The 25,861-nt window shown below is 41.5% G+C and overlaps 1 protein-coding gene across 2 annotated transcripts in view; it reads left to right on the forward strand.

Annotated features, from left to right (window-relative positions):
* LOC132866139 (male-specific lethal 3 homolog) overlaps positions 1-25,861 on the forward strand; it is a 135,198-nt gene that overhangs the window by 80,060 nt on the left and 29,277 nt on the right. For both annotated transcript variants that reach the window (XM_060898733.1, XM_060898734.1), the window contains 2 exons: positions 11,636-11,735; positions 12,342-12,426. In XM_060898733.1, coding sequence (XP_060754716.1) covers positions 11,636-11,735; positions 12,342-12,426 — 185 coding nt within the window. The remainder of the gene's footprint in view (positions 1-11,635; positions 11,736-12,341; positions 12,427-25,861) is intronic.

Here is a 25,861-nt window from a genome sequence, read left to right on the forward strand (position 1 = left end):
TCTGGATAAGAGCATCTGCTAAATGCCTGTAATATAATATAATTACATATAAAGTTGAGGAAATGCATGATGTGGTCTGCAGATGGAACAAATGCATGGAGCGAAGTCAAGTAAGTCAAGAATTTTTTTTTTTTAAGTGCACAAATTATTTTAACAATCAGAAAAACCTGTAACTGGATACGTTATCTCTCACTTTGTAAAACATGAGCTAATAGCACACGTTAACTTAAAACATTGCATTCAAGCCACAGTGCATGAGCAGTTTGTTTCTTGGTGGAAAAAAAAAAAATCCTGCAATGATGAAACCATTCCCAAAGGAGCTGAATCCGGGTACAGATCAATTGTGCTTTACACACCTATCGAGCAACAGCTAAACAGTTGTGACAATCCTATTAGTCAGGATTAGTCTCGATTAGGCATGTAGCCTTTGGAGTAGGAAGGAGCAAGAGCCAATCAAATGTAATTAAGGAGATTTTGCACTTCCAAGACATGGATAGAACCTGCTGTGGAGTGAACACTGGTATCATGTTCCAACATTAGATTATGGTTTCATTATTCAGTTACCTTTAAAGGAGAACTCAAGTCATTTTTAAACTTGCTTTATTTCTTAATTAATGTGTTATTCAATTACGTTTTCGGTTTTAGTAACTTTTTTATATCGTGACTCGTTAGATCTTACAAATCCATCTGCATAAAATGCAATAAGCCTCGTCTCCTACTAGGAGAACTATCATGCTGCTTTTAAGTTAGTATATATTTATTGTCCATATTAAATATTCAGATAGTTTAGTTTTCAGTTACTTTATTTTCATGGTCGGGCTCTGACTATTGTGGCTATCATGCCTAATTGTTTATAGCTTAATTTTAAATTATGTTTGGTTTTGTATTCATATTGACTTGTTTTTGGCTAGTAAATTATTCTAATTTCAGTTTATTTTCATAGTTGGGCCCACAGTAATTGGTCTCGGACTGTTGTGGTTACCCTGCCTCACTTTTTTGTAATAGTTTTATACTTTAGTTTTTATACCTTAATTCGCTTTTTGTTTGTATTATTATTTCTGAGGCGAAGCTAAATAAAATAAATAAATAAATAAATAAATAAATAATTGCAATTAAATATGATACTTCTCGGCCTATTCGGTTTTTAGCCATGCTGAATGTAGTTCGTTCGGTCCACGGCAGGCGTCGCTTATCCGCGCGATCTTCACGAGACTTCAAAACGTGAAGCGTCAGCCAGGTGTCGGTGCCGCCATTTTGAAAACTGTTTTCCCAAACGAAATATTGCACAAAAACGAGTTTAAATGACGATTACTGCCTACTTTTTTTCAAACTTTCCTGATTGCTATCAAAACAAACAAAACTTCCGGCTTGATTACGTCAGCATTCGAAGGAGGGCGCGCGCGTCTTTTGACACCGTTGGCACATGTTGGTCACTTTGATTTCCGCTGTACATTTTACTTCCGTCCTACGATGTCTCGCACAGGTCTCAACGTATCTCGTTTACGGCCATCGCTTTGACATATGGACTGATATATTACAGAGCGTATTTCAAACACTCATAACTTGCTACAGCAGTGACAAAATAGCGATCAAAAATGCATTCCTATATTTAATAAAATGAGAAATAGAATTTTGATTTTAAAAAAATTTGCCTTCAGTTCTCCTTTAAAGTGCATATCACTGGTAAATTCAGGAGCAAGATCAGTGTAATTCTCCTATTTTATATTAGGCTTTGGTCAAATATCTGTCACATTTTGCATTTTGTGCAATTTTTTTTTTTACCTTGCGCAATACCAGAAAAATTCAGTTGAAATCAAGCCATTTGAGGCGAATTGGTCCGCCTCTGAAAAAACTTGGCATTTGGATTTCCCGGCAAACATTGATTTTCGTGACGTCACGTGCGGGACGCCTCCTTCTGAATCCTACGTCAGTGCTGGTTTGTTTATGAGAAAACAACCTGGTGGTTTTCTGCAAATTTCTTCAACGTTATCATGTAATAATTAAAATGGTTAACAGATGTATCGTAGGAGGGTGTAGCAACACCAATCATGATGGGATTAGTACTCATCATTTCCCAAAAGACCAGACAATGAGAGAGAAATGGGAGCGCTTGGTCTACACAGGCTGTGCACTGAAACCGTGCAAAGCTCGCGCAGCCTGCTGGCGCTTCCGCAGGTAACGTCACGAATCTGGCTCCAGACTCCCTTGGGATTTTTCCAGACGTGTTTTATTTTTTTCTGCTGTAGACAAATGGCCTTGTGCAAATTTACCCTTCTGGAGGAGTGTGTAAAGGGACATACTTTCATATTTTAAAAAAAAAAAACGAAATTGGTCCAGAATATGCACTTTAAATGTCTCCCCTATGAAAATGGCAGCATGCGTCCACTAGATGGCACCAGTCCTCAATTTTTTGAAATTGCGTGCATATAATAAACCATTGGACTTGGCAAGCATGGGGGGGGTAAACTTTTGCACTCAAGTCACTCATCTCTGAAAGTGTGGATATGAATAAAGAGAACATGTGAGACAGAGGAATCGGAGAATGTGCTGAGAGTTTTTGCAAAACCTGAAGTGCTTCTTGGAGGTTGTGAGCAGAGGAAAGGAACAGTTGAAACTGGACACCTGCCATGTGATGGCTGTGATGTACGATATATGTACGTTTCTGCAGAAAACCTGCGCGTCGAGAAGACGCTCCATGAAACGGCACACGCGTGCACGTTTATTTGTTTACAGACGATTAGAGCTGTTCATCTACAGCATCGTCCGACAGTCCAGTCCAGTGGATTGTAACTAAGTAAATTACACAGGGAAAATAATAATAATCGTATTCAGCTCGACTGCACTAGTATTGGCCTTCGCTAACACTACAACAGCTAGTCTTCGTCTCGTCTTCGACTCGTTCAATATCATGCTAGCTGAATGGAATATATCTGATATACCACTCAAAGCCAGCCAATATTATTTAATGGTTCTCCATACAGGACACTTTTTTGATGGAATAAAAACATGTATTCTATTCCCTTCTAGTGGGTTTAATTCATTTGGTTTGATGGCATGCAATATTGTTAGCATATCGCGTATACTACGTCTGTTATCACTCTATTCAATGGCGAATGAACATGCAATATTTTTACAATATTGCACGTTGTTAAGACAACACATCACACGTCGGAGACATTAATGCCGCTTTTCCACTACCAACGCGGCTGAGTCGGGCTGAGCCGTGCGGTGCTGAGTTGGGCTGAGTCGAGCTGAGTGGGGCTGTTGGAGTTGCATTTCGACTACAACCGCGCTGAACCGTGCTGGCTGGAAGTGGGTGGACACATTGGGTGGAGTTAGCGAAAGTGGGTGGACGTCACGTGATGTCGTTAGGCGGCGCAAACAGTGACATCAGAGACCTTTTAAGCGGTAGTCTCACGACCCGGATAGTAAACAATAAACATGGAGGACATGGAGTCGTTAGTGTTGCTGGTCTTGGTGCTGTGGCTTGTTGTCACTGGCAAGAGCGTATAGATGAGGCGAGGCGCATAAGGCTTCAGAAATTCTCGTAATTCGTAATTCTTCTTCTTCCGGGTTTACGGTGTTTACAGATCCCAGCGTGCTCGCGGGGCGTGTGTGGGCATGTGAGGACACTCCTCCTCACCAATCAGTGCACAGGGGAGTGTCTGCTCACGCCCCCAGCCCCACTCGGCTCGGTTTGGCTCGCTTCAGCCCCACTCCAAAACCGTGCGAGTTTTGGGTGCTAAGCAGGGCTGAAGCGAGCCGAGTCGTGCTGTTCTGAGGTAGTCGAAACACGAGCCGTGTCGGGCTGAAGTGAGCTGAAAAAGGGTAGTGGAAAAGGGCCATAAAACTTCTGCGCTAGCGAGCGACTGTGACCATTTGTAAACAAATCTGGCCGCCAGGTTTGTTTCATTAAATACGGAAGATTTTGAGAGAATTTTGGCTGCCAGGTCGCTCCATTGTATGTAGTTGTCAATGTTGATTTTAACTAAATAAATTAAATCAGGAAATGAATACTTAAGTCTGAGTGAAAAATACTGTGGTGAATGTGTGTGGAAGAAGATTCTTGGGACAGAAATCTTAGTTTCTCGGTTGTTCACCTGTGCTAGTAGCTCTGGGTAACACTGGCTTGGCTGCGCTAGCGTTGGCCTTTTGCTAACACCACTGCTCAATGCTACACCGGCTAGAAAGTAACTGGACTGCCGTGTTAGTAGCACCGAGTTGCGGGGAAGCAAGCATTGGCTTTCAAGAATGCTGATATGAAGAGGGTGTGTATGTATAAAAATAAGAATATTGGCTGGCCTTTTTTTTGTGGTATATCAGATATATTCCATTCAGCTAGCTTGATATTGAAGGAGTCAAAAACGAGTTCAGTTTCATGCTTGCTGAATGGAGTATATCATCTGATATACCACAAAAAAAAGCCAGCCAATATTATTTAAATATGCCACTCAGATCCATGATGTATTTAGTTTGAAAAATGAGGTTTTTCAACATGAGAAGATAAACTTCATATCTTCAAGCCAATGTGTGATTTTTCTTTTTATTATATAGACACATTCACAAAGTATGCAAATTTATCAAAACAATTCATCAATTTCCTCACGAGTAACGTCACGGTTGCTGTTCTTGATGTCCCGGATGGAGCTCATATGAAAAATACGAGGTGTGTGTGTGTGTGTGTATGTATAAAATATTTGTTTATTTTACAGTATGTTACTTTAACAGTCTTTCAGCTTAGGGAATGAGGAAATGGGAGTCAAGCTCAACAACTCAAGGTGCGCTTTTTGTTTGTTTGTTTATTTATTTTTGTTTAGCGATCACCTTTCAGCAACTTTATTTCTCTCACTACTTTTCACACACTTGATGCTGGGTAGCTCAGATCTCTCTATCTCTCTCTCTGTGATAACTGGCTTCTCCTGAAAGAACACAAAAGACGCACGTAAATAGGTTGCCAGTAATCAAACACGTGAAAGTCATGATGTGTTATGCTGGTTCTACTGGACTCCTCCCACCCACTCACCCCCGCCACTCGACCACACCCCTGCTTCAACAGTTACCTTCCCTCTTTCGCATTCCCGACTGTCGTTGATGAGCAGGAGAATCCGGGTTGCTCACATGGTTTTCGCTATGGCCCTGGGTTCTAACAGGGATATGAGTTAGGACCCACACGGTGTTGGTCTGTCAAAAGGAATATATTTATATGAAAATAGGGATCATTACATCAGCATCACAAAATGCCATCTTCATTCGATAACTAGCAAAACCGTAACGGAGTCATGGCTAACTCCACATAACGTCTGATATCAACAAGCCAACAAAAATAAACATCTGGTGTCTTAAAGCTCCAGGGCATATTTTACAAGAAGTATCATAAAACTGGCCAAGGAAATTGTCTGAAACATGGGCTAAAATTAAAACCGAGTTCCACTGACTAAATCTTGACTAAAACAAAGACTAAAATGGGACTAAAATATAATTTAAATTAAGTGACAGACTTGAAACAAAATGTTAAATTCTTGTTAAAATTAACACTGGTGCATGTTTTATACTGGGTTTTCTGAAATCAACACGGGGTCAAAAATTGACATGAACCCACTTGGATTATTAATTCAGTGCTGCTGAAAAGTTCCAAAATGTCTGAATTGTATATATTTATCCATAAATATCACCTAAAACAACATCAGATAGAGATCCTAATTAAATGGGACAAAAATATTCTATTTGGCCCTTTTTTTTTTTTTTTAATAAAAGAAAAGCTTCCAATATTACACATCAGTGAGGTGGCAAAAGTATGTGAACCTCTAGCATTTAATTTGAAGGTGAAATTGCAATCAGGTTTTTTCAATCAGTGGGTTGACAGTCAGGTGAAGCTTAGCAAGTTTAGAATGAGTAGGTTATGTATTTAGATAAATATCTTCGAGATTTTATCAGACAAGCATAATCAACGTATTGACAAACTTTATACTTTACACTTTCCTATGTGCCCACTGCCAAATTAATATTATAGTTTTTAAATTCCCTAAATTAGGTGATACAAAAAACATGTCACCGTACTCCGTCACACCGGAGTCAGACCGCTGAGAGCCCATTTGCGAATTCATAAAAGACTATTCACATGGGGCATGATCATTACTTTCACTCCTTTCAGTTTCGATTGGTTTCTCTTTCGCCGTGGGAATGCCCACTGCAAACAGGATAAAATCTGTCAGTCACACTTTAGGCTGTTTTGGAGGTAAAAACAAGATGGCACGCAGAATTGATGTGCTTCGGATGATTCAGGACAGCGATTCAATTCAATCTTGAGAACTCAGACAGAGGGTTGTTGATGTTCATCAGGTTGGAAAAGGCTACAAAACAATCTCTAAAGAGTCTGGACTCCAGCAATCCACAGTCAGACAGATGGAGGAAATTCAGGATCACTGTTAATTTCCCCAGGAGTGGTCGACCAACACGGATCACTCCAAGAGCAAGACGTGTAATAGTCCACAAGGTCCCAAAGGAAGCCAGGGTAACTTCTAAGCAACTAAAGGCTTCTCTCACATTGGCTACTGTTAATGTTCATGAGTCCACCATCAGGAGAACACTGAACAACAAATGGTGTGCATGGCAGGGTTCCAAGGGAAAGCTACTGCTCTCCAAAAAGAACACTGCTGCCTGACTACAGTTTGCTAAATATCACATGGACAATCCAGAAGGCTATTGGAAAAATTCTGTGGATGGCTGAGACCAAAACAGAGGACAAACTTTTTGGTTTAAATTGGAAGTGTTATGTTTTGGGGAAAGAAAAACGCTGCATTCCAGCATAAGAACCGTATTCCATCTGTGAAACATGGTGATGGTAGTATCATGGTTTGGGCCTGTTTTGCTGCATCTTGGCCAGAACGGCTTGTCTTCGTTGATGGACCAATGAATCCTGAAATTATTCTGGTGAATTCTAAAGGAAAATGGCGCTGTCGCCTCACAGCAAGAAGGTCCGGGTTCGAGCCCCGGGGCCGGCGAGGGCCTTTCTGTGTGGAGTTTGCATGTTCTCCCCGTGTCTGTGTGGGTTTCCTCCGGGTGCTCCGGTTTCCCCCACAGTCCAAAGACATGCAGGTTAGGTTAACTGGTGACTCTAAATTGAGCGTAGGTGTGAATGTGAGTGTGAATGGTTGTCTGTGTCTATGTGTCAGCCCTGTGATGACCTGGCGACTTGTCCAGGGTGTACCCCGCCTTTCGCCCGTAGTCAGCTGGGATAGGCTCCAGCTTGCCTGCGACCCTGTAGAACAGGATAAAGCGGCTAGAGATAATGAGATGAGATGAGAATATTGGAACATCTGTCTGGGAACTGAATCTCAAGACAGTGGGTCGTGCAGCAAGACAATGACTGTAAGCACACGAGTTGTTCTACAAAGAATAGTCAAAGAAGAATAAAGTTGATCTAAAGAGCTGAACCTGTACAGAGAAAAATGCTAAAATTCCTCCAGCCCAATGTGCAGGACTGATAAACAGTTACAGGAAACATTTAGTTGCAGTTATTAAGTACACGAGAGGGTCACAGCAAGATACTGAAAGCAATAAATAAATGACCAAGTATAATATTTTTGTCTCATTTGTTTAACTGGGCTCTCTTAATCTACTTTTAGGCAGGCTTGTCATACTTGAGTCTGACTCGTGCCGTAATTTCAAGGACTTGTGACTTGACTCAGACTTGAGCACTGATGACTCGGACTCGTGCATTAACTGCATTCAGACTCGTAAGTTGGAGATGAGGACTCGGGGTTTTTTTTTTTCTTTTTTTTTTGTCACATGCCATAATATTTTGGCATAAGATCTTTATATCTAATTAATTTTTGTACTAATTTCATGCAAGAGTCACACCTGCATGACTTGGCACGTGCATCAGATAGACTCTCGGGCGTGCTCCGGACAGCACATGCACCAAGCGGACTCTCATGCATGCGCGCTGTAAACAACTCGCACCTGCACAGGATTAAGGTGCAATCAGCGCACCTATATAAAAACTGTGAGAACACATTTACTTTGCGAAGTATTGAGTTGCATCGCTGACACGTTACCGAGCCTTGTTTGGCTTCCTGATCCCTGATTTCCTGTTTCTTGTCTTTGATTCTGCAGAGTCTACGATAGTGCGTTTGTGCCTCGCTTGACCTATTGCCTGTTTTTACGATTTTGCCTGCCGTTCTGGATTGTTTACCTGTCTTGACTTGCATTAATAAACGCAGGGTGCGATTTGTCAAAAAACCAGAAGGGGGGATTTTTTTTTTTAATCATGAAACGTCACAAAATTAAGGTAACAATAGGCTAACAGCTCAATAACATCCGATGATATCAAATGAATAACACTAAATGAAAATGAACCCTAAACCAGAGATAGTAAATTCATCTTCCTATCTCTCTGACTAAATACACGAACACCAACACACAACAAAGTTCGCATTGCTTGTCGTGTTGCTGTGATGTTTCTCTCCCTCCGGATTAAATGGACAGTGAATCGAAAATCACTGAAATACATGAATACTAAATGAACAGTTTGCTTTGATGGCGCAGTTCACATTGTGCGCAGCTTTCCGATTTAAACTGTTTTTTTCTCATCCTTATACTTCCTGTTTCATGGACTGTAACAGATTTGCTTATTTAGTAATTTTAATATAGAATTTACTTTGAAATTATAATCAGACACTCCAACGTCCCCCCTAAAAAAAAAAAATCGGCCGTGAAAAAGGCGGCATCCGCCAAAAGGCGCGCTGTTTGCATCCCTGCGATAGAACGCAAAGATATTGTTATTATCTACAATGTATCTATTTGCTGGGGACGTTCGTGAACATCAAAGCTGCCCCTTCGGGTCATTTTGAAAGTGAGTGCAATGTAGACCATAGAAAACTGTGTCACAACATGCCTGTCATGTCAACTTTTTTTTTGGTTTGTTTGTTTTATTGACGGGGTTGTCCCCGAGGATTTTTTTTCAGCAGAGATAAAAACCAGAGGGGGGGATGATCCCCACCATCCCCCCCAGCAAATCGCACCCAGAATAAACGCACCTTCTGCACTTACATCCGTCTCCCAACCATCTGACAGAATACTTCACACTCCCTGACAAAGAGAATGCACAGTCACTTGTTCATACATCATGTTCAGGAACAAACTAATGTTAATGGCACTGAAACAAACACCTTCAAATGGTGTGGTTGGAGTCTTGTTCTCGGGCTTGACTCGGACTTGAACACTGGGGACTCGAGACTGGACTCGAGGTTTAGTGACTTGACTACAACTCTGCTTTTAGGACTTGTGTGCAAATCTGATGATGTTATGGTCATATTTATAAAGAAATATAGAACTTTCTAAAAGGTTCACAAACTTTTTTTTTTTTTAATTTAAGAACATTTTATCTATTCTATCTGAAAACATAAAAGGAACTTGAACCTTCTGACTCTTATACACTGGAGACTGCTCAAGCGTGCTGAATCACCTCGCGTCGTGATCTCTGCAGTTACTCGTTGAACAGGGACCGTTTGCTCCAATTAACATCTTTTAAATCAGGATTGACCGTGTGAATCCTGTCCGAATCTGCTGCTTCACACATTGCTCGTGTGTTCTGACCGGATTACTTGCTGTGTTTCAAACACGTGCCAAACACCACTACTTCTTTCAGGATTTGCAATCGGGATAAATTCATTCAGGGCAGCATGGTGGTGTAGTGGTTAGCACTGTCACCTCACAGCAAGAAGGTCCTGGGTTTGAGCCCAGCGGCCAACAAGGGCCTTTCTGTGTGGAGTTTGCATGTTCTCCCCGTGTCCGCGTGGGTTTCCTCCGGGTGCTCCGGTTTCCCCCACAGTCCAAAGACATGCAGGTTAGGTTAACTGGTGGCTCCTAAATTGACCGTAGGTGTGAATGGTTGTTTATCTCTGCTCTGTGATGACCACGGGCGATTGCTCTAAGACAACGAGGGAGGCTCAGCCTCCTCTAAAAATGCCCTTATAACTTTGTGTGCGTGAGTTTTTCCCCCTCGTGACAGCGCGATGCAGCCCAGCCTCAGTGCACTTCAATGGCATTGGGAGCTCTGCGCTTTTCAATCTCAAAATGCAAGACGGTTATTGGACAAATACTGCGAAAATGCCCGCCCACGGACTCTCACGGATTCCCAGCCTCAGTGGACTTCAGTGGCATTTGGGAGCTATGCGCTTTTCAATCTCAAAATGCAAGACAGTTATTGGACTAATACTGCGAAAATGCCCGCCCACGGACTCCCAGCCTCACATGGGAGGGACATGGCAGTTTCCGCGAGGAGACTGGTGATTGGTGAAAGCGGCCGGATATTTTCTTTGATTGACAGCTCGTTTCAACTATAGACAGGCAGCGGTGAATCTCAGTTCAGTCCCATGCGGATTCGCAAGTGCTGTGGTGTATTGTAAGAGCTCAGCTTACATTTCGATTTCATTCATTACATACGGTTTCTACCAGCTTTTTTAGTTTGTATATATTTTCATTGTAAATAAAGTGTAAATATAGTGTTGTCAAGTTTGCTATCTTAGTTCCAGAAATGTCGTTTGAGTGACTGAACTTGAACTTGAGGGGGCTAGTCAGCTAGCAAGAAAGCTGTGCATGGCTGCCAAGCATTGCTGATTTAATTTTGGCGAAGCCATTTGCCAGTCTTCCTTTCGAGGAAAAAATTAAAATTAAAGAGCAGGGTAGACCAACGCCTCAAATTGACTTGGTGAAAAAGGTAGGGAATAATACTCGTTCCTTTCAGCTCTCCTGGTACGAGAAAGTGAATTGGCTAACAGCAAGTGACCCACATCAACAACAGTAAATAGGCTACTTTAGTAATATGTCATGGATGGACCAAAAATATAGAATCTATTTAAAATGTTTATGCTGAGTATATTATATTGGAATATATATTTTTCTGGATATGAATTAAACACAGCTACAATTTGGAAAACATTTTTAAACAAAAACACAGCCGAGAACATTTCACACTACAGACCTGGATTAAAAGTGAAGGGTTATCAAAATTGTCAATAAAACATTTCTCAGTCAAAATAAGTAAAATATAGGGAAAGTGTCATTGAATGAAATGTGTGGCACCCAGCTCTACTGCTGAGGTTCCTGACAAAGAGCTGCTTTCAATAATGATAAATTTTTAAACAACATGCCACAATTTTAAAATGTAAAATGTTAAAATATCCCCCCCCCCCCCCCCAAACACCACCATCATGTATATTGGACAGTAGGCTAATGGGCCAAAAGAACCTGTTATTTCACAGTTTGTGACGCTGCCAACAATCAGCCAGATCAGAGGCAAGAGTATGGGCAAAATTGATGTGTTTTTTCTTTTAAAATCTGGAAATGTCATAACCGACTAGCCTCCCCTGTTTGAAAGACTACCAGCCGCCACTGGTGATGACCTGGTGACTTATCCAGGGTGTACCCCGCCTCTCACCCATAGTCAGCTGGGATAGGCTCCAGCTTGCCTATGACCCTGTAGAACAGGATAAGCGGCTACAGATAATGGATGGATGGATAAATTAATTCGGCTTGATGAACAGCCAGTGTGTATGTGTACCACGAGAGGTTCAGAGATCTATATTAATCTGTTCATTATCTGAGACTGAATGTCATCCTGTTCCCACGGCAGGTGCTGAGTTGGCGTCTGACGCCTGATAACTACCCCCTGAGCGATCAGCCTCCTCCTCCATCCTACCTGTACGGCTCGCAGCATCTCCTCCGCCTGTTCGGTGAGTTAGCTTTCAGTCCAAATCGCAGCACTAATGGTAAGTTTAGCTGGCTTGCTCTTTGGTTCACAAATATCTAGTCCTTGTTCTCAGTTTGCACATCGGTTCTATAGATCTAAACTCTGAAATGATATGAAATCGCCCTTCTAGGCTGCTGTATGTTATCTAAATGTAATAACGAAGCACTTTTATTCCCAAAGGGCCAGCTGTTTGGATACTGTTACCATCGTTATCAGGACTATTTATTTAAAATATACTTGTACGTATATAAAATTGGCATCCGCTCATCCATCACTTCTAACTTTGACTCTTCTGGGCACTTTGCTTAATGTACTTCATCTTGTGTCTGACATATCAGTAAGATAAGAGTCTGGGCCTTCATAAGTGGAACACTAAGGATATATAGCATGCATTAGAAGTTCTAAAGTGCTGGTATGTCCGGTGTTTTGATACACTCGTGAATTCCTCATACTCAAATTTCACAGTCTAGACAAGAACAAGACCCGCGTCTTCATTTGAAGTGAAGAATTAGACTTAAATACTGGACGCTTCATATCAGAAAAGTATACTTCCCATTTTTAATCTTGATGTATTTCCGGTGCTTTGCAGTGAAGCTTCCGGAGATCCTCGGGAAGATGCATATGCCTGAGAAGAACTTGAGGGCCTTGGTGAAGCACTTGGAGCTTTTTCTCAGGTACTGAATCTGAAGATTTGAACATTGTTTCATAGCACAACATATGCAAGCTTGTAGTACTCGAGTCCGACTCGTGACTTGACTTGGACTTGAGCACTGATGACTCGGATTCGTGCATTAACTTCTTTCAGACTCGTAAATAGGAGACGAGGATTCTGATTTTTTTCTTGAATTTTTGTAACATGCCATAATAATTTGCCATAAGATATTTATATCTACATTAATTTTTATACGAATTTTGTGCAAGAGAATGCACATTCACCTGTTCATATGTCATGTTGAGGAACAAACTAACGTTAATGGTGCTAAAATGCCTGGAGAGAAGCCCCTAGGATTGTCCGCTTTGCTTATACAGACTTCTCGTGCAGTGGGAGAAAATGCACTGCTGTGTGTTCCATATGTAGAAGAACTATCGAGGAGACGACGGGGACAACCTCGAACTTCGATCGTCATTTGGCAAGACTCCATCCAGAGAAGGAAGTGACACGCTATGTTCATTGCTCTGTTGATAGCGGGGCTTGCTGACTGATGAACTAGCTCGTGTTAACCCTCTCTCATGTTATTTGCCCTGTTGATAGTGGGCGGGGCTTGCTGAGTGATGAACAAGCTTTTTATCTGTAGCCTATTAATTAAAATGGCGCAGTCAAGCAGTAACGTTTGTCCAACACAGTAGCAGAGACGCTTTCACACAAAGGCAGCAACAGCCACCGTCAAATGGTGACTGTCAGTTGGAGTCTTGTTCTCGGACTCCACTCGAAATTTTCCTTAATGACTCGAGATTTAGGGACTCGAGTACAGCACATAAAAATTCTGATTAATCCAGCGCACTGCACTTCTTAACATGAAAGATTTGGATTTAGCTTTCACTCAGCCCTCTTTAATCGGCTCATAATTGAAAACGTATTCAATCAAAACAAACCTCTCCCGGCAGCACTTATTTTATCCCTGTATGTTGATAATGGTAATATTTCTCAGTCAGCAGCTGTCAGGTTATCGTCCTATGAAAATCCATGACTTTTTGAGTTTGACGGTTCAAAGTCATTCAAGGTCATGGCGGCACCTGAAAGCCCATATGGGACTTCTTATAAGTTGATAGTGCTAAACATTAGGGTGCATCAGTCGCCCCCTAAAAATGAAAAGTTCCTCCGATCATGATGCATTTTTGTTTTTATGTTCCTTTTGGTAAGAAAACACACTGGGTGAAATATATTTTGACAAAATTCAAAAGTTTAATGGTGGCACCAGGAGCTCAAAGTTATGGAAAAAGCTGCTATTTTATGACTTTTATGACCAAAATTTCGATCACTTTTCATGAAACATTATGGCACCTTATAAAGTATACCAAATATCTTAGATACACATTTTTAGTACATATTCTAAATATATTATCAAGCGCAGTTTGAGTTTTAGCTGTTCATTGAATCATTGTTCAACTACTTTTAAACAATACAAATGTATTATGAATCACATTAATGCTTCTCAATCCCTTGCAAAGGTTCTTAACATGATCTCTGGCTCACAAGAAATCAATAAATGGAGTCCAACATTGTGATTCAAACCTTACGCGAAAACATAAAATAAGCGTTTTTTGGCAAAAAATGAACCTCATGGACTACGTTCAGACTGCACCCTGAAACGACCCATATCCGATTTTTTTTTTTTTTTGCCCATATGCGACCTGTATCCGATTTGTTATTGACAATCTGAACGACACAGATCCGATTTTTTCACATGCGACCCAGGCCGCTTGGATATGTGGTCCTAATTCCGATGCATATCCGATATTTTCACATGCGACTGCAGTCTGACCGGACAGGTCACATTCATGCGACCTACACGTCATCAACAAGAGACAAACGTCACTATTCTACGTTGGCTAATCCCGCCTCTTTGGTGGAAAACAACATTTGTACAGTTTTCAGAATTTAAATAGACTTTTATAGAATTGATCAAGCTAATGGTGGATTTGGTAGGGACCTGGATGTTGATCTGTTAGCCTGATTAAATAAAACAGTTTCTATAACTGATTTATAACTTAAACCATCCTGTATTACAAGATTATAAGATTGTTCTGGAAATTTCCAGTAATTTGACACCTTTGGTCTCATTAGCCGCCGCCACAAAAACCCCATCGCCAGGTCTCGCCTCATCTCCATAGCAAACTGCACTGGTGTTTCTGCACCTTGAGCCAGCGCTGAGAGAAGTTGCAGAATTCAGCTGGCTATAAACAATCTAAATATTTATAAAAATGTAGAAAAAGTTTATTAATATGATGAAATAAATATGTGCAAATTATTAAGCCTGAATTAAGAGTTTGGTAATACAGCGGCCGTATCCCAAATGACTGCCTACTGAAGCTCGAGTGCACTATATAGAGTTTAAAAATCCATTACTTCCTAGTAACATGTAGTGCACTTATATAGAAATTAGAGAGACATTTAGGAGTCAACCCTCGTTACCAGGCTGCACGTTTTCATTTCAGTTCAGAAACAAAAACACACACGAGACCTCACACTTTAACACTAACCACATAATTAAACAAACAAACAAAAAAAAATTAAACTTGAAGAGTGCACTTTTTTTTGTTTACGTATTACGTAGATGTGCTTATTACGTGTCAATTTGCGCATGCGGGACACTTTTGGGTCGTTTTCCGTTCATATTGGAGATCGCATACAAGTCTCATATCATTGGTAATGTGAACGGCCTAACAAAAAAATCGGATTTCACAACAAATCGGATATAAGTCGTTTCAGGTTGCAGTCTGAACGTAGTGATGGTGCCACCATTAGACTTTTGAATATGGTCAAAATATTTTACAGGATGTCTTTATTGATGAAAAGGAACACCCAAACAAAAATGCATCAGAGTTTATGAAAGGAGGGCAACTGATGCACCCTACTAAACATCTGGCTATCATGAACCATTTTAAAGTTATTGCCCTTTGAAAACCCATGACTTTCAGTTTGACCTTTCAAAGTCAAAGGTCATGGTGCCAAATGAAAGCCCATATGGCACTTCCTATAAGTTGATTAATGGTAAATATCTGGCTATCATGAACCGTTTTCAAGTTGCAGCTCTCTGAAAATCCGTGACCTTGAATTTGACCTTTCAAGGTCAAAGATCATGGTGCCAAATGAAAGGCCATATGAGAGTTCCTACATGCTCATAATAGTAAACGTCTGTCTGTCGGCAACCGTTTGAGTTATAATGGAAAATGTTATTTTGACCAATGACCTTGACACCCCCCCCCGACCTTTAACCCCTAACCGCTACGGAGAATGTCCAAGCTACCCCATCATGCAGCATATGGTTGGAAGCAGAATTGAAAGATGCACATTTTGGTTTTGGGTTGAAGTCATAATGATGAGTTTGAAGAAAGTTATCGCAAAGAAAGGTTTTGACACTTCCAGTGACCTTCACCTTGACCCGATTTACCCCCAAAATTTAATCGGGTTATCTACGGACCATTGCCCACTTACCCTGAAAATTTGAAGTCAATCAGTGCAACTGTCTAGATGCTAGATTGTCAACAGACACACAAACAAACTGCACTGCACTGATTACAACACCTCACCCCGTTCATTCCGTTGCGGGCGAGGTAAATATTGGCGCCTCTTCCATCAGGCATTCACAGGAAGCTACGTGGGAGTGCTTGTACTCTACTGGCTTGAGTTATGAATTTCTGGAACTTTTTTTTTCCTGAGTCATTTATCTGATAATCCAGATGTCATGTCTGGCAAATTTCTTTATCGGGCACGATGAGTGCATTTGCACAGAGTGTCATCCTTGACCTGATTACATGAAGCACCATTTTGGTAGATAAGATTGAACCATTTTTGCTCAACTTGCGTAAAATCCTCGAGTTCAGCTCCACGTGCTGCTTTATTACTGGGACCTGATAAGAGCCTGCTGGAGCATATGGCAGTGAATATGAGCTTCCTGTAGACACCTCAGTCACACCAGCAGCAACGTGACGATGCAGATGAAAGTCATTCATTTTCCCCGATTTTAGCTGATAGCTGGTGATTTCCTGTCACAGTAGGTGAAGCAGCCATTAGCAGACATGATAATGTTGAATGAATTTTAACTCGCAGTGAAAAATGAAGAGAAATGAGCGGATGGTGGTATGGGTTTTCTTTCCCCCCCTCAGCTGAAATATTATCAGTGTTTATTGCTACCACATATTCGCTTGTACTCGTGATGCTCATATTACTACTACAAGTTTCATGTGTTACCCAGATATAACAGCTTCGGTGCCTTTGTCGTTTTATTTTGTGACACCAAGCACTTTAAGTGCAGCAGAAATTGAATCGAAGTGGAAAAAAAAGCCTCATTCTGATGCTAGTAGACAGCGATTGACTGCACTGATGCAAAAATGGGTTCAGGATTTGAATTGGGAAAGCACACTATTTCTGATCAAATATATAGTTTTAATTAAATATGTTCTGGAGCTAGCATGCGTGGATATCGCACTAGCCTGGCGCTACCAGGGGAAACCATGGCAGCCAGGAGCAAGCTAAAGATGGGAGCACCCACATGTGACAGACGTAAAATAATTTAATCGACTTTAGGCACAAATCGACCGCCACAGCATTAATTTGAGCTACAGAATGGCGCGGAAACATTGCAGGCGTCCACAGAACCAGAACAGAAGTGTTGATTTGACAATCCTGCATTTCCTGGAGTGTTCAAAGCAACTATCGATCTGCTGAGACTCTCGGAAAACTAGTAACTCGAAGCTTACCGTGTGCACATGACTTTCGTACAGCGCATATGTAAAAGCCTATTTATGAGGTTCTGGTCATTAAATCCTTTACTACAGTGCTCTTGAATCCTCAAATCTGATTGGTCAGAAGGTACTGATTAATTTTCTGGCAGTCATTCAGCATCGGGAGTTTATGGGCTTGTTTTAATACACTGCACTGCCAAGAAAACTCACACGTTCTAAAGGCGTTGGAGCGCCTTTAGCTTTGATCGCAGCATGCATTCGCTGTGGCCATTCACCATTCCTTCCACGGCGGCGGCACGGTGTTGTAGTTGTTAGCACGGTCGCCTCACAGCAAGAAGGTTCCGGGTTCGAACCCAGCAGCCGGCGAGGGCCTTTCTGTGCGGAGTTTGCATGTTCTCCCCGTGTCTGCGTGGGTTTCCTCCGGGTGCTCCGGTTTCCCCCACAGTCCAAAGACATGCAGTTAGGTTAACATGGGGCGGCCTTGGGCTGAGGTGCCCTTGAGCAAGGTACCGAACCCCTGACTGCTCCCCGGGCGCTCTGGGCTGCCCACTGCTCTGGGTGTGTGCACGTGTGTTCACTGCTTCAGATGGGTTAAATGCAGAGGATGAATTTCACTGTGCTTGAAGTGTGCATGTGACGAATAAAGGTTTCTAATTCTAATTCTTCCACACAGGAAGTTGTCATGGTGTGTGGACACGTATGATATGCATCATACTAAGCAAGGCAAGTTTATTTATATAGCGCATTTCATACACAGTGGCAGTTCAATGTGCGTTACAGAGGTAAAAGCAAAACAGTAAACAATAGAAAATAAAATTACATAAAATAAAGGGGTAAGAAGAGAGAAAGTTCAGTAAAAACAGCAGAATAAAATGGAATAAAAGTTAAGTAAAGTTTAAGACATGCAAAGACTGTAAAAGTTAAGTAAAGTTTAAAACATGTAAAGATGATGATGTTTATCAGTTAGCAGAAAGCATCTGAGAACAGCTTGGTCTTTAGTCTAGATTTGAAGCTGCCAACAGCAGGAGCATTTTTAATGTCCTCTGGGAGTTGGTTCCATAGCTGGACTGCATAGGAGCTAAAAGCTGCTTCACCACACTTTGTTTTAACAACAGGTTTTACCAGTAAATTTTGCTGCTGCGATCTGGTAGATCTGATTGGGTTAGGCCGCTGCAACATATCAGAGAGGTAATTGGGCCCTGTACCATTTAGAGCAGACCTGGGCATTTTACGGCCCGCGGGCCGCATCCGGCCCTTTGGTTCATTCTGACCGGCCCGCGTAAGGTTAATGAGAAATTACAAAATAAACGTATTTTCTAATTTTACCTCATGCATGGACTGAATGTGCATTGCTTTTATTTTGAAGTTGTGTTCAACAAAAACGCAACGCGCGCGACATGAACATGACATGAAATCCCACGAAACCTAATCCCACGATAACTACTTCCGTAATTAGTCCAGACCAACCACAAACTTGTACGTCATCCTTCAAACGGTCCAGCCAATCACATCGTGTGACGTCACCAGCAGGCGCCGGAGCCGATCTCCGGCGAAAAACCCCAAATGAGGTGATTAGATGTGGGCATCATTATTATAATATGATGTATCTTGCTTGATATTTGGAGTAGAAAGACAATATTGTGATGTCTTTACTGTGTTTTGGGGTGAATGTGACTGAAAAAAAAATGGTACAAACGCTCACGTTTTGTTAACCATTGTTTTGGGAAATTTGATTGAATAAATGACATTTTTGTAAGGCAACCTCGTTTTTTCCATACTCTTACCCGTCTTAGCAGTTTGTAAAAACAGTGTTATTTATTGCTTCATATAAAGAAATACAATTAATATTATGCAGAATTTAGTTCAGCCTTTTGGTCCGGCCCTCCACAAAATTTTCTGTTTCTCATGTTGGCCCCATGGAAAAAATAATTGCCCACCCCTGATTTAGAGATTTGTACACCAGCAGCAATGCTTTAAAGTCAATTCTGTAGCTTACTGGAAGCCAGTGAAGGGACCTTAGAATTGGAGTAATGTGCTCTGTTCTTTTTGTTCGTGTGAGAACCCTAGCCGCTGCATTTTGAACCAGCTGAAGTCGTTTGATGGTCTTTTTTGGCAGGCCTGTGAAAAGGCCATTGCAGTGATCAACCCTACTAGAGATGAAGGCATGTATAAGTTTTTCCAGATCATTTTTTGACATGAGTCCTCTTAGTTTGGAAATGTTTTTTAGGTGATAAAATGACGATTTAGTGATTGCTTTCATGTGACTGTCAAAGTTTAGCTCGCTGTCAATGAAAACACCAAGATTTTTAACCCATGGTAGCCACGGGGTCTTAAAGGAACAGTCCACCGTACTTCCATAATGAAATATGTTCTTCTCTGAATTGAGACGAGCTGCTCCGTACCTCTCCGAGCTTTGCGCGACCTCCCAGTCAGTCAGACGCGCTGTTACTCCTGTTAGCAATGTAGCTAGGCTCAGTATGGCCAATGGTATTTTTTGGGGCTGTAGTTAGATGCGACCAAACTCTTCCGCGTTTTTCCTGTTTACATAGGTTTATATGACCAGTGACATGAAACAAAGTTCAGTTACACAAATTGAAACGTGGCGATTTTCTATGCTATGGAAAGTCCGCACTATAATGACAGGCGTACTAACACCTTCTGCGCGCTTCGACAGCGCATTGATACCTTCACTCGGAGTTGTACCATTATTTTTTTTAGACAGGGCAGACAGACTAGGGCATTCGCCTGCCTGGCCGTGCCCGACGAGGAGCGCTCTCGGCCGGCTTGGGAGGCAGACAGCAGCCCCTCCAGGAAGTGTGGTTTTACCATGGGCCTCATGCGGAAAAATGACAACGTCCCATTTTTACCATGGGCCTTAGGCTGAAAAAATGACAAAGTCCCAGTTTTATCATGGGGCTCGAGTTGTGCCATTTTTTTTAGACAGGGCGGATGGACCAGGGCACTCGCCCGCCTGGCCGTGCCCGAAGAGGAGTGAAGGTATCAATGCGCTGCTGAAGCGCGCAGAAGGTGTTAGTACGCCTGTCATTATAGTGCGGACTTTCCATAGCATAGAAAATCGCCACGTTTCAATTTGTGTAACTGAACTTGTTTCATGTCACTGGTCATATAAACCTATGTAAACAGGAAAAACGCGGAAGAGTTTGGTCGCATCTAACTACAGCCCCAAAAAATACCATTGGCCATGCTGAGCCTAGCTACATTGCTAACAGGAGTGACAGCGCGTCTGTCTGACTGGGAGGTCGCGCAAAGCTCGGAGAGGTACGGAGCAGCTCGTCTCAATTCAGAGAAGAACATATTTCATTATGGAAGTACGGTGGACTGTTCCTTTAAAAGTCTTAAATTTAATATTCCAAAATGAAGGCCTTAAAAAGTCTTAAATTGCTTTGCCCAAGTCTTATTTTTTTTTAAGCAAAGGTCTTAAATTTACTCATACTATTCTACAATATGAAAACGTGGGTTTTGCGTAACATCAGTGAATTTCTTGGAGTATGCGCAAAGAAAGAAACAATATTGATACATTTTTGCGCCGGCGCAATCGTCGGAGTCCGTGGTGGAGAGGAGACTCCGCGAATCGCAGTATAGGGAAGTGTCGTTTTAATCAGCAGTGGCTTTCAGATGAAAGATATCATGATTGGGTGAGGGAGGTTCCTGGAAGCGATGTTGAAGCAAGATGCTGTGTTTGTCGAAAGACCTTCAAGTTGTCCACTATAGGTCATTTTCGCTTTAGAGTCTCACATGAAGAGCTCAAAGCACATTGCATCTGCCCTGCACCGCCACCAGCCCATCGCTCAGTTCTGCACGGTTCAATCTCCGAATGCACCTGGAGTTGGCACTAGCACCACTGTCGAACGTCAGCAGCATCAGCCAAGCCAGACATCATCGGCAAGGCTAGCAACAACACAAGGGCCGAGCAGTGGCATGATGGGCGTCGGTGGAACCCCGACACTTCGAGCAGAGGTGCTCTGGATTTTAAAAACAATTACGGAACACCACTCGTACAGCTCGAATGAGGGCATAAGCGAACTCTTTAAGGCTGTGTTCCCAGACTCGGAAGTCACTACAGCATTCTGCTGTGGAAAAAACAAAACGTCTTACATAACAAAATTCGGTCTTGCTCCTTATATAACGAAGGAGTTGGTCAAAGACGTTAACGAGGCAAGTGGTGGATTCGTCGTAATGTTCGACGAAAGTCTTAAAGTGCCATTCCACCATTGGATGTATTCTTTGGCATAAAATACAATATATTTTGACAACATATATAAATGGTATCACTAGATAGAGAAATCTTTTAGCTTCAAAATGATATATCAAACATAATTTTTTGACAACGACAAGTATATTAATTTTGTGACCAAAGTCACCTACCCTTTTAATTTCCGCGCGTGATGTCATCGGCAGGTTCCCCTTCTTGTGTACCGTGTGACGTGGCACATATTATCAGCAATGGCGGCTAGAACACGATAAAAATAATACCAATAAATCTAGCTAATACCAATAAATCTAGCTAACTGAAAGATTAACTCAAAATTTTTCGCAATTTTTTTGGCCCCCATATATGAGGAGAAATGACTCTCTCACTTTGGGGGTTTCCTGGTCTAAAAATAGACCGACACGTGGTACACAAGAAGGGGAACCTGCCGATGACATCACGTTTCACTACCGCGCGGAAATTAAAAGGGTAGGTGACTTTGGTCGCAAAATTAATATACTTGTCGTTGTCAAAAAATTATGTTTGATATATCATTTTGAAGCTAAAAGATTTCTCTGTCTAGTCATGTTGTCATAAAATATATTGTATTTTATGCCAAAGAATACATCCAATGGTGGAATGGCACTTTAACAAGACGATGAAAAGTAAACAAATTGACATCCACCTCCGGTACTGGAGTGGCAACCGTGTGAACTCCAGATATCTTGGCTCCCAGTTTATGGGTCATGCAAAAGCTGAAGACCTACTGAAACATTTTAAAGTAAGTGTTTGTGATCATTTGTGTTGTGAATCGTTTGTGATTATGTATCGCTTCACGGAGGTGCATTAAAGGTTCCTCTAACACAGGGGTGGGCAATTATTTTTTCCATGGGGCCACATGAGAAACAGAAAATTTTGTGGAGGGCCGGACCAAAAGGCTGAACTAAATTCTGCATAATATTAATTGTATTTATATAAAGCAGTAAATAACATTGTTTTTACAAGCTGCTAAGACTGGTAAGAGTATGGGGAAAAAATGAGGTTGCCTTACAAAAAATGTCATTTATTCAATCAAATTTCCCAAAACAATGGTTAACAAAATCTGAACGTTTGTACTTTTTTTTTTCAGTCACATTCACCCCAAAACACAATAGACATCACAGTATTGTCTTTCTACTCCAAATATCAAACAAGATACATCATATTATAATAATGATGCCCACATTTGTAGTCTAATCACCTCATTTGGTGCTTTTCGCCGGAGATCGGCTCCGGCGCCTGCTGGTGACGTCACACGATGTGATCGGCTGGACCGTTTGAAGGATGACGTACAAGTTTGTGGTTGGTCTGGACTAATTACGGAAGTAGTTACCGCGGGATTAGGTTTCGTGGGATTTCATGTAATTTTCATGTCGCGCGCATTGCGTTTTTGTTGAACACAACTTCAAAATAAAAGCAATGCACATTCAGTCCATGCAGGAGGTAAAATTAGAAAATACGTTTATTTTGTAATTTCTCATTAACCTTACACAGGCCAGTCAGAATGAACCAAAGGGCCGGATGCGGCCCGCGGGCCGTAAAATGCCCAGGTCTGCTCTAACATCAGGACTTCTTTCGTCAGTTATGTCTGCAAGGAGCAGATACAGAATGCACCTCGAAACTGAAAAGCAAAAAAAAGACATTAGAAGCACAGAGCCTGAAGCGAAAAGCAATTGAGGAGGAATTGCAGCAATTGAAAAAGAAAAGGTTATCTGTTCAGCAAGTGTGTGATAGCCTAGTAAGGGATGCAGACAGTTTAGCAGAGAAGGTGGAAACGAAACAAGGGAGCAAGATGGCTGAATTAATTTCAAAATCAAATGCTTTCAGGAGGAGCCACAGAGAAAAACAGGCTGAACTTCAGAATATAGATGAGGAGATTGTTGCCAAAGGTGTTCAGCTTAGAAACCTATAGGTACTATTGTAATTTTCATGTTATTGTGATCTACTGACACCACTCTCCTATCTATCTGTCTCTCTTACTCACTCTCTCTCTCTCTCTCTCTCTCTCTCTCTCTCTCTCATATATCTGTCTATCACTCGCTCTCTCCTGTCTGTCTATCTCCTACCTATCTGTCGGTCTGTCTCTCTCTCTTAACTGTCTACCACTCTGTCTGTCCTGTCCATCTATATATCTCACTATTCTATCTATATCTTTTTATCTTTCCTCTCCTCTCGCCTATCTGTCTCTTAGGTCTGTCTACCACTCTGTGTTATCTATCTATATTATGTCTATCGCTCTCTCCTATCAATCTCTTATCCATCTGTATACCTCTTTCCTATCTATCTATTTATCTCATTGTGTCTCTTATCTCTCCACCTCCACATCTACTGTATGTCTTCCCTCCCTCCCTTGTTTACTAGGAGTATTTACATTTCTTTGTATTCTTCAAAATGTAAAATGGTTGAAGCAAGTTGAATGCCAGGAAACTAAGACAAAGAGTTTGTCTGTTTATCATCTCTGGGTGCATGGCCATAATTAGTTTAGAGACCGTTCTTTAGGCCTTGAGTTGGGCCCTCAGTTTGGCTTGGTGAGTGCACACCATTGTACCAATGTATTGGTACGCCAATTGCATTTTTGTGCACCTTTAAGAGACTTTAGGCTTACCTCTTTTCTGTCGATCTATCTCTCTCTCTTCCCATCTATCCCCCTCGTCTCTTATCTATCTATGCCCCTGTGTATCTCTCTCCCTCCCTCGTTTTTCAAGGGTACAAAATGTAAAATGGTTGAAGCAAGTGCTGGGAAACTAAGACAGAGTTTGTCTGTTTAGAGTGTTGTGAATTTTGATATTTTATTTAAAGGGGTACCAAATATAATATATACAGTTGCTGATGTGACAAAGTAATGTATTCTTAAGTATTCTATCAAATTTATATACTAGAAAACAACGAAATATCTTGGTGATTGTAAATATAATACTTTATACGCTAAACTGCACAAGAGTCGCCATTTTTAAAAGACCGTGACGTCAGCACTACCCACTGCACTAGCGGAACTCTCCGAAATAGAGGAGGTAAGCGTGTAATCATGGCGTCGGGCGCATCAAGTGAAAGCGACAGCTCTGTCGAATCATACGAAGAGATCCCGCAAGACACACTGCAAGCAGGCTATGGCTTAGAAGGGTACCAGTTTGAACCTAGGAGAGGTACTATGTAGTGGAAGTTCATTATGTCTAACTATTAAAGCTATTTTAAGTTCGTTTCTTAAGACAAGGATTTTTTAAGATGTTACCTTGTTGACAGTTTCGGCGAGAATCTTCCGCCTTCCTCAAAACAGTCACCAGATGTCGAGTGGTGACGTGCCTTATCAGCTGATGTTACGCTACGGAGGCGTGAACGTCCTGCCCAATTTGACAGGTAGTTCACGCCTCCTGCTGTCAGGTCGCTCCCCCAGGACACATCTGGTGACTGTTTTGAAGAAGGCAGAAGATTCTCGCCGAAACTGTCAAGGTAACATCTTAAAAAATCCTTGTCTTAAGAAACGAACTTAAAATAGCTAGGAGAGGTACTCTCAACTCCAGTGATGAAATAAGAGAAGAAAGCTCGGATGACGGCGAGGATGAGACTGATGCTGACCATGGGCATGGCGAGCGTGGGGCAGAGCGTATGCGTGCAGGTGACACGGCGTGGTGCTCGTGCAGAAAATGTAACGTGGAGTTGCTCACGAGTCCAGCAGAATTTATTTGCTGCAATGAGATAGGCGCCACCCGTGGACTTGTGAAATCGTCGCAAGAGGCAGAAACAGGTATTTCACATGCGCTATTCCCAACCTCAATGAGCCAACACAACTGGGCACATACATACGTCATGAGTGTTACGCAGAGAAAATGAACGTGCATTCTGATTGGATAAAATTAATATCATGGCGGGCTGTTCAAACTGCGGAAATAGTTTGCTCGAGCTACTTTCAAAACACTATAACTTTCCAACCTTAGAACAAAAAACTTTTGTAAGTCTTGAATAAGGTTCGTTAATGTGTGTTTTATTGTTATATTTACTCTATATATTGCCCTCTGTTCCCCTTTAAAAAAAAATACACCCACATCACTTTTTTATTTTAAGTATCATCTCCGGGTGCATGGTCATAATTAGTTCAGAGATAGTTCTTTAGGCCTCGAGTGAGGCCCTCAGTTTGGCTTTTTGACTGGTGAGTGCACACCTTTGGCATTAATGTGTTGGTATGCCTATTGCATTTTTGTGTACCTTTAAGGCCATGACTTGGACCCTACGTTGTGCTCCTCTCTTCCAGGTTTAGACTTGTTTTTTTGTCTTGAATGTGAAGATTCGACAAGCAATGCACATAATGACTTAAGTATATAACTTATTTAATAAAAGTATTTTTACTTGAAACATTTGTCATTATTGGGAATTTGATCTGGTGTTCTACGACCGCGTAATGGGTGCGATGTAGGTCTTAATTCTCATTTAAGTGGTCTTAAAAAGGTCTTAAAGTCTTA

The sequence above is a fragment of the Neoarius graeffei genome, chromosome 18 (assembly GCF_027579695.1).
Source record: "Neoarius graeffei isolate fNeoGra1 chromosome 18, fNeoGra1.pri, whole genome shotgun sequence".
Lineage (NCBI taxonomy): Eukaryota > Metazoa > Chordata > Actinopteri > Siluriformes > Ariidae > Neoarius > Neoarius graeffei.